Genomic DNA, 10,384 nt, shown 5'->3' on the forward strand with positions numbered 1-10,384 from the left:
GACGGTTTTTAGGTATGGCAGGCTACTATCGTTGCTTTTGTAAAAATTTCTCCAATGTTGTTGCACCACTCACCAACTTGCTTCGCCACAATGTTGCCTTTAGGTGGTCTCCTGAATGTCAGTCTTCCTTTGATGCTGTAAAATTATTGTTAACGAGCTCTCCAGTCCTTTCTCCCCCTGACCTGAAAAGGCCATTCAAACTTGAAGTAGATGCTAGTGGTACTGGGGCTGGGGCTGTGCTTATCCAGGAGGACAACCATGGACTGGATCACCCTGTTTGCTACTTCTCCAAGAAGTTTGCCAGACACCAGATTAACTACAGCACCATTGAAAAGGAGGCTTTAGCCCTATTGATGGCCTTGCAACATTTTGAAGTGTATCTTGGTAATAGCGCCACTCCCATTCAGGTATATACAGATCACAACCCACTAGTCTTCTTAAACAAAATGTGCAATTCTAATCAAAGACTGATGCGTTGGTCTTTAATCATACAAGGATTTAATCTGGTCATTACCCATAAGAAAGGTATGCTAAATATAGTAGCTGACACCCAGTCCCGTTGTTAAATAGTTGGTATGTTTCTTTGATTTGATGTGAACCAGTGGTTGGTTCACACTTGTCAGGGGGGGTGTTACAACCTGCTGGGGGGGCAGGTGGTTTTTGTTGTGTATATATGTATTGTCTCATGTGTGCAGGTCAGTCCCTTCCTGATTCCAGTCCAGGACTTGCAACTCTCCTCCTCCGCTCGTGTGATTGTCTCCGCCCCGATGACATCATCATTGGCCGACAGTATTTAACCACCCCAGAAGCCAGTGCTATTTGCTATTTCTGGTGGTTGATGTGTGGGTTTTTGGTTCATTTACTTGGTCTATGGGTTTAGTCAGTCTGTAACTTAGTATCTTTTGTATGTAAGTAAATGTCTAGTCTCTGTGTAAAGTGTTAGTGTTTTCATGTATATATTTCTTCTTTTTTTCACCGGTTGTAGGGGTGTGGCTGCCATTTTTTTGTTGGGTGTGGGAGGGGTTTTTTTCTTAACTGTTTATGGATAGGGAGTTAGGTTAGCAAATTGTGTTTTATTTCTGTTTTCTTTTGTAGGGAAGTTAGAGCTTTCCTTAATTAGTTCTTCTGTTTGTTGTTTTGGCCTTGGTCCACCCTGAAGTTCACACCGGTTATTTTGTATAGTACCTTTTTCAATATATAATTTTCAATCCATTACCTGTGTTTCGTTTTTGAATTGAAACAGTACCACACTCCTTTAGCTTACCATTATTCATTCACCTTTAATATCGCTGTGCGGCCCAACCCTAGACTGGGTCGTAACACAACTAACTGGCTGTTGTTACATAATTCCATAATTCCATATGTGTTATTTCATAGTTTTGAAATCCTCAGTATTGTGGCAGAATGTAAAAAATAAATCACTAAACAAAAACAAATACATTTGCAAGTGACCCCAAACTTTTGAACTGTAGTGTATGTGATCTTTAGCCTAGTTTAATTTTACCATAATTTGAAACATTTTTCTAGTCTCTTCTGTGTAGTGGGGTGAAGCTGTGGAATCTTCAATGTGAAAGGGTTGTCTCCATATCAACTATTCATTATAATGACTTCTTTATATTTTTGAATCAACAACAATTAACCATCATATTTTTTGCCAGTTACTGATTATTACTGGCAAATCTGACAGTCCCCACTTGTTTAAAAATAACAAACAAGTCAGATAATGAATGTGCCACTTCAAGCTGTATTGTCAGTCTGTGGGAATTCACAGCGAATCCAGACTGATGTGAAGCGTTCACCTTTTTTTTTATTGAGCTTTTGTCTAAAACATTTTAGAATGGAAAATAATAGTAGTGCACATGACCACAATGTCAGTGGTCAAATCCCAACTTGCTGCTGCTACCACAACTACTTCTCTTACTATTACAGCTGCTAATAATACCACTACTACTGCTGCTACTACTAGTACTGCTGCTAATATTTTTGCTCTTTAAATGCTTGCTTGTGATTTTACAAAATAATTAATTACAACTTCACTCTTTTTTTTTTTTGTTCTTTTTTAGCTAGACAGACAAATGCTTGGATACACAACAGAATAATCACCATCACGTTCTGAGGTCAGCGACGATGAATATATTCCTCAATTGGCTAAAGAAACAGTGACAGTTGAGCAGAAAATATCAAACAGCACAAGATTAAGAAATGAAAGGTACAGGAAACATTTTCAGCTGCCATTTGGGAAGTAGATGTCCAACCACTCAAGAGAAGGTGTACGACAAATTCCAGTTTGCTGACTGCACCTGAGGCGAATGTCACCTGAGACGAGTCCTCATCTGATGCAAATGGCACCAGAGACTCCTTCTCACCTGATAGTTCTGATGTGACAGTGATGACACTAAAGAAGGAAGAACATGGCGGCAGACTGTACAACAAAAATGTCGACTGTATGTTTTGCTCTAAGCCTTTCAGCGAATTGCTACGCCATTTAAAATCAAAACACAAAGATAAGCCAGAAGTGGCCAAAGCAGTTGCATGTCCAGTAGGGTCTAAAGAGCGAAAAATACAGTTGAGTTTTTTAAAAAATCGAGGGAATCGTGCTTATAATAATCGTGTGCACTGTAAAAATACATACTAAAATTATAAAATAACTGGTGTTATAGAATGTGAAGCAATGATCTGTAGTAATGAGTGCCATTTACAATGTGCTCATGTTCAAGCAAATCTGTGACACTAAATGGAGTGAGTGTGTCATCCAAGGTCAGGAGTTTGAGTGAGGCAAATTTGAATGCTCCTCAACTACTTCCTTTTGCTGTAGATGTGAAGAAGATGCACCAGTACCTGAGCATACAAAGGCTGGAGTGTAAAACAAAACTTAGAAAAGAGCCAAGTAAGAAGCACTGGACAAAACTTGCAAAAATCACATGTTGTGAAGCACATGGCCACAATGTCTATGGTCCTCAACTTGAAGGACAACGAAAATGGATCATCTTGCAGACTTTCTTGGGCATGATATTAGAGTACATCGCGATTATTACAGCCTGCCCGAAGGGACATTCCATCTGGTGAAGATAGGTAAAGTGGAATCGAGGACAGCTGTCTGAATTTAAAGGAAGAAATCTTGATTAGACCAACATTGATCCAGAAGGTAAAACAGGCCTGTGTTAATAATTCATGTAGACACACATATATACAAGTGAAACTCGAAAAATTGGAATATCGTGCAAAAGTTCATTTATTTCAGTAATTCAACTTAAAAGATGAAACTAATATATGAAAGAGACTGTCATTCGAGCCGTGATTTGTCATAATTGAGAGGATTATAGCTTACAGCTCATGAAAACCCCAAATCGACAATCTCAGAAAATTAGAATATTACATGCAATCAATAAAACAAGGATTGTACATAGAACATATCGGACCTCTGAAAAGTACAAGTATGCGTTTGTACTCCATACTTGGTTTGGCCGCCTTTTGCAGCAATTACTGCCTCAATGCGGCGTGACATGGAAGCTATCAGCCTGTGGCACTGTCACACTGGACTTAAAGCATCTTGCAGTGTGTGCCTCTCCATTCTTCCTCCAGACTCTCGGTCCTTTGTTTCCAAATGAGCTCTCAGTTTTGACATACCACGGCTTGAACCATCTTGCTTTGCATGTAATGAGTCTATCTCATATATTAGTTTCACCTTTTAAGTTGCATTACTGAAAAAAAATGAACTTTTGCACGATATTCTAATTTTTCGAGTTTCACCTGTAGATTACATTTTTAAATGCAGTAATGCAACCCACAAATGGTCTATGATAGAAGGGTGTTTCCTTTGGTGGAGAGAAGTTAAAACAGTTTACCCTGTAGCATTGCATAATGCTGGTCAACAGTTTAGACCTCCAAGGACCTACTGTTTTAATGACCATAATAGTCGGTCAATTTTTGCCATTATCATACTAGTAATACTCCTTCTGGTAGTGAAGTATTGTTCAAATAATGCATCAGATGGTATAACACAGTTTGTTCTTATAATGCTTTAATGAAAGTACACACACACACACACACACTTCCCCAACTCTAGCTCCACGCCTTTCCCTACACCCTTTAATGTGATGTTGCTTTCTTAACAATGCTCATGTTCTAATATTTTTATCCATGTGGTTGCTGTGATTTCCAGAGGATTTAGCTGTAGACAGCGGTGCATCAGATACTGAAGATGAGGATCACGAGAGTGAGTTGGATGCTGCATCTTTAACCTCACTTTCATGTACACAGTCATCAGGTATGTAAGCAACTATGAGAAAGAATTATCATAGAACTTTTACTTAAGTAAAGGATATTACTTCATTCACCACTGGTGTTAAACTGAGAATACTGCAGTACTATAAGACCATGATATTTTACCGTTGCAACCATGGTGTTTTGACTTCAGCAAGCAAACCAAAAATAATGACAATATATATGCAAGAAAATATATGCTGTACCTTTGACAAGCACAGTAATAACAGTCATTAGGCTCAGCTTAATTTATTGTGTGTGTACACATACAAGGAATTTGTCTCTGGTTTTGACATTATTCCCAGTGCACTTACATTGGACTTATATCTCAAGTAAGAATAAAGAAAACATAAATAAATATATATACATATTTATCCTCTTCTTCTTTGCCTTTTGACTGTTCCCTTTCAGGGGTCACCATAGCGAATCATCTGCCTCCATCTAACCCTATCCTCTGCATCCTCTTCTCTCACACCAATTAATTTCATGTCCTCTCTCACTGCATCCATAAATCTCCTCTTTGGTCTTCCTCTAGACCTCCTGCCTGGCAGTTCCAACCTCAGCACCCTTCTACTGTATATATTCACAATCTCTCCTCTGAACATGCCCAAACCACCTCAATCTGGCCTCTCTGACTTTATCTAAAAAACATCTAACATGGGTTGTCCCTCTGTTGAACTCATTCTTGATCCTATCCATCCTTGTCACTCCCAAGGAGAACCTAAACATCTTCATCTCTGCTACCTCCAACTCTGCCTCCTGTCTTTTCTTCAGCGCCACTGTCTCTAAGCCGTAGAGCATTGTTGGTCTCACCACTGTCCTGTAAACCTTTCCTTTTATTCTCGCTAATACTCTTTTATCGCCCAACACACTTGAACCTTTTGTCCACCCATTCCAACCTGCCTGTACCCACCTCTTCATCTCCTTTCCACACTCTCCGTTGCTCTGGATCGTTGACCCGAAGTACTTAAAGTCCTGCACCTTCTTTACCTCTGCTCCTTGTATCCTCACCGTTCTTCTTGGGTTCCTCTCATTCACACACATGTATTCCACAGACAGTGTCACCACTGTCTTACAGCTCTCATACATGTCCTGCACCACTCTAACATACTTCTCTGCCACTCCAGACTTCCTCATACAACACTACATCTCCTCTCTCGGCACCCTGTCGTACGCCTTCTCTAAATCTACAAAGACACAATGCAACTCCCTGTTACCTTCTCTGTACTTCTCCACCAGCATCCTCAAAGCAAATACTGCATCTGATGTACTCTTTCTAGGCATAAAACTATATTGCTGCTCACAAATGCTCACCTCTGCCCTGAACCTAGGTTCCACTACTCTTTTCCACAGCTTCATTGTCTGGCTCATTAGCTTTATACCTCTGTAATTGCCACAGCTCTGCACATCTCCCTTGTTCTTAAAAATCGGCACCAATACACTTCTCCTCCATTCCTCTGGAATCCTCTCACTCTCCAAGATCTTGTTAAACAAACTAGTCAGAAACTCTACTGCCACCTCTCCTAAGCACTTCCATACCTCCACAGGTATTTCATCAGGACCAACAGCCTTTCCACTCTTCATCCTCTTCAACGCCCTTCTCACCTCACTTTTACTAATATTTGCTACTTCCTGCTCTACAACAGTCATGTCTTCTACTCTTTGTTCTCTTTCGTTTTCCTCATTCATCAACTCCTTAAAGTACTCTTTCCATCTTCCCATTACCCATCTGGAATCTGTCAGTACATTTCCATCTCTATCTTTAATCACTCTAACTTGCTGCACATCCTTCCCATCTCTATCTCTCTGCCTCCCCAACCTGTACAGATCCACCTAAAGACCAAACCTGCCCATCACATTTTCATCACCTCTGTTCCCTTCCCTAACATGTCCATTGAAGTCTGCACCAATCATCACTCTCTCACCTCTGGGGATGCTCTGCATCACTTCATCTAACTCACTCCAGAATTTCTCCTTCTCAATATCCAGCTTCAGACTCATCACCCTATCTGATACTCTTTTCACCTCTACAACATTCCTTACAAACTCCTCTTTCAGAGTAACTCCTACTCCATTTCTTTTTCTATCCACACCATGGTAGAACAATTTAAACTCTGATCTTAAGCTTCTAGCCTTGCTACCTTTCCACCTGGTCTCTTGGACACACAGTATATCCACCTTACTTCTCTGCATCATACCAACCAACTCTCCTCCCTACCCTGTCATAGTCCCAACATTCAAAGTCCCTTTCACTCCTAAACTCTTGCCTTTTCTTTTCTCTCGCTGCCTACGAACATGCCTTCCTTCTGCTGCTATTACATTTGGAAAATTGTTGTCCCCATGGCTCACCACCTAGTCTGGTAGTCTTCACGTTCTAGGAAAAACAAATGTGTGTGTGTGTGTGTGTGTGGGTATCGGTAGTGTGTTGTCTTTAGGTCCACTGGAACTTTCACACAGCGGTGTTTAATCCTGTATTGCTCACAACAGTGTAGGAGAGAAACAGAAAAACTACACACTGACCATCCAGGGTAAATAAACGACTGCACTCCTGCACCGCTCTCTCTTTTATACCTCCTTCCCCTCCCCTCTACACCTCTCTCTTCCTCCTCTCCTTCCCTCTCCCCTCTACACCTCTCTCCCCCTCCTCCTCCTCTCTCCTCTCTCCTCCCCTCCTTCTCTCCTGACCTATACTCGCCTCTATTGCTCTCTCTCTCTCTCTTTGTGCCAGTGCCTCCCACCATCGTGAATTTAGGTCCCTCTGATGTTAGTGCTCTGTTGGGGGCGGAGCTGATATTGACGTGTCATGCAGAGGGCACGCTCACTCCACAGATCAGCTGGATGAGAAACGGAGTGAAGCTCGACACCACCGAGCATGTGCAGTGAGTGTGGACGTCTCTCAGTCTGTGTGTTTGGAGGGGTGTTTATTACAGGGTGACGTGTTCCCCCCCCCCCCCCCCCCCCACACACACACACACACACACAGTGACGAGCAAAGATTTTTTTTATAAATTATGACTTGGAAACCAAACATTGTCTTGGTTTACAAGTACCGAGTATCATGTATCACGCATGCGTTCTGTATACTACAACACTGTGACCACGTGTGTGTGTGTGTAAAACATATTTTGTGTGTATGTGTGTGTGTACAGCGCACGTATAAAGCAAAAGCAAGTCTCATTAGAGAGGTTAAAGATCCATTTTCTCTCTCTTTCTGCTCTCTCAAGGCTCAGCTGGCACTTTGTGTCCGTGTGCACGTGCCGTTCGACACCATACCCCCCCCACCACTTACAGCGCCAGTACGCATAAACAGAAACACTTATCTGTCGGGATCTATTTTTACTTTTTTTTTAAGGTAAAGTGCAGGTTGATTTGTTTTATTTTGACTTTATATTTCGTGTTAATTATTTTTATGTATTTATTTTTTTGGGCTGTGGAACAAATAATTTGAGTTTCCATTATTTCTTATGGGAAAAATCTATTTGGTTTACGAGTTTTTGGGAATACGAGCCCGCTTCCTGAACGAATTATGCTGGTAATCCGAGGTTCCACTGTAATGCATGTTTGTGTGTGTGTACAGGATCTCTCCAGTGCAGCTCTCTGACTCTGGACTCTACACCTGTGTGGCTCGCAGTAAAGCAGGATTTGCAGAACAGCAGTTCCAACCTAAAGGTTTCGGGTAATAAACCCTGTTTCCCTCTTGTTATCTCAGAGCCGCAACTTTCACTTTAACTTTCAGTATCTTGCTTTCTGTGTTCTGCTGTTCCTCAGCCCCTGCCGTGGTGAAGCACACCGAGCCAGTGGAGCTTGGAGTGAAGTGGTAACGCTTGTATGTGAGGCTCATGGTGTTCCACCTCCAACCCTCACCTGGATGAAGGACAGTGAGCCGCTCTCTCTGCACCAAACCATGCTGCTGCACAATGCAGGAGAACCTCGCTTCCAGCTGCTAAATGTTCAACGTGAGGATCTTGGATTTTACACATCCTTCCCGGCTGGAACCAGCACCAAGACCTTCAACCTCACTGTGTTAGGTAGGAGCCACAATGTCGTGAAGATATTCTAATGATTGATAAACGATGTAGCACCGTAATCACCTGAGGATGCATGAGATTTGTGTGGTACTCGATCATCAGCCCTCAGATCTGTCTTCAGTTCAGTTCTTACACTTCACTTTGGATCAGAAGATCTTCAGCCCATCTCTGTACACCAGCTTTCCCTGACCACTTACTTTCCAACCACTCTGAGATTTAAAGGACTTCACCGGATCATCACACCCGATTTATCGCCCTAGCCACATCAGCAGTCCTCATGCCTCCCTGCAGCATGCCTAATGCACGTTCACGCAGATGAGCAGGGACCCCGGGCATCTTTCTTTGGGTGTTTTTCAAAGTCGGTAGACAAGTCTCTTTAGTGTCCTGCGTTTTTAGAACTGTGACCTTAAATGCCTACTTTCTGTAAGCTGTTAAGGTCTTAATGACCATTTCACAGGTGCATGTTAATTAATTGATTATGGTTAATTGAACATGCATGGAAAACATTGTTTAATTTCTTTACAATGAAGATCTGTAAAGTTATTTTGATCTTTACATCATTATTGTTGAAATACACAGTCCTGAAAAAGGGACGTTTCTTTTTTTGCTGAGTATATAAACGTGTAAGTTGCTGTTTCTCTCTCAGAGCCTCCCAAGATATCCAGCTCTCCAAAAGGAGAGGAGCTGATGGTGGCGGTGAATGGTGTTTTGGAGTTGGAGTGTGTTGCTGATGAATTTCCTGCTCCCACCGTGAGTGGGATAAAGGGTGGATGCCCCTAGAGGACAGCAGAGTTGTACTGCACCAAGATGGACAGATTCTCACCATCAGCAACATTCAGGTCCTATTCAATTATTACATTTTATTTCTACAGCGCTTTTAATAACTGTTATTGTCGCAAAGCAGCTTTAAACAATCAAGAGGATTATGTAAGTGTCTTTGAAATGTGAATATGTGTGAATCAGAATGATTAGATCGTCCCTGATGAACGAGCCGAGGGCGACGGCGCTGAGGAAAAAAATCCCTGAGATGGTAATAGGAAGAAACCTTGAGAGGAACCAGACTCAACAGGGAACCCATCCTCATATGGGTAATAACGGATATCAGGGATACTGTGTGTTAGGAGGCTGGAAGTTCAGTATAACAGGAGATGTGGAGAAGTTCACATGGAGTCCAGTTCGTTATTGGAGGCTCAGGTAGAGTGTAGGAAACTCCAGTCCTGAACTATCGAGTGAATGAGGTTTTGACAGAGATGATGTAATAAACAGCGGTCGTGTGAACTGAACTGTGCACAAGTCTGAGCTTAAAATACATTTATATCTTTCCTAAATAAAAAAGGTTTAATTCAACATGTCTGTAGGTCAGTTCGATATTCTACATCTGCTCAAAGTCTACATCAGACGTCTGGTACAGAAACTTAACGGCAGCAGGTTTCAGATTATTTTTGAAGGGTTATTTGTTGTACAGAATTTTTTGATTCATACAAATTCACATTTCATACAAACCTAAATAATTCTTTTGACTATGTAAAGCTGCTTTGCGGCAATGAAAATTGCTAAAAGCGCTATACAAATAAAATTGAATTGAATTGAATTGTATTTCATGTGCCTCTGTACTCTGTGTGTGTGTGTGTGTGTGCAGGTGACCTTTAGGTACATCCGTGGTATTCTGAGTAACTTTCGGCTCTTTCTGTGTCTGTGTTCAGTCGGGAGGTCGGATCCAGAGCCTCGCTGAGGGTCAGTATATAGAGATCAGTGACGTGAGGACGGAGGACTTTACAGCTGTGTCGTGTCCAACATGGCTGGCAGCTCAAACCTGCAATTCAACATACAGATCCTCAGTGAGTTCACAAAAACAATTTAAAGAACACGCTCAGCATTTACTTTGTTTATCATTTATTTCATTCATTATTTCATTTGGTGAGTGTAAATAAAAAAAATAAAAAAGATTTGTTTGTTATTTCTGAAGACTCTCACAGTTACAGCCACATAACTGAGAAACTGTATCATTTTAAGAGAAAAAAAATAGGTTGATTTAAAATTTCATGGTGTCAACAAATCCCAAAAAAGTTGGGAAAAAGTAAATTTGAGCATAG

The 10,384-nt window shown here is 41.4% G+C and overlaps 1 protein-coding gene across 1 annotated transcript; it reads left to right on the forward strand.

Moving 5' to 3' along the window:
* Positions 1 to 4,201: 4,201 nt before the first annotated feature.
* LOC128523980 (hemicentin-2-like) lies at positions 4,202 to 9,324 on the forward strand. Its single transcript, XM_053496236.1, has 6 exons — positions 4,202 to 4,216; positions 7,032 to 7,142; positions 7,488 to 7,615; positions 7,841 to 7,939; positions 8,032 to 8,291; positions 8,938 to 9,324. The coding sequence occupies exons 1-6, from the start codon at positions 4,202 to 4,204 to the stop codon at positions 9,069 to 9,071; spliced, it is 747 nt and encodes a 248-aa protein (XP_053352211.1). The 3' UTR covers positions 9,072 to 9,324.
* Positions 9,325 to 10,384: the final 1,060 nt, after the last annotated feature.

The sequence above is a fragment of the Clarias gariepinus genome, chromosome 5 (genome assembly GCF_024256425.1).
Source record: "Clarias gariepinus isolate MV-2021 ecotype Netherlands chromosome 5, CGAR_prim_01v2, whole genome shotgun sequence".
NCBI classification, from domain to species: domain Eukaryota; kingdom Metazoa; phylum Chordata; class Actinopteri; order Siluriformes; family Clariidae; genus Clarias; species Clarias gariepinus.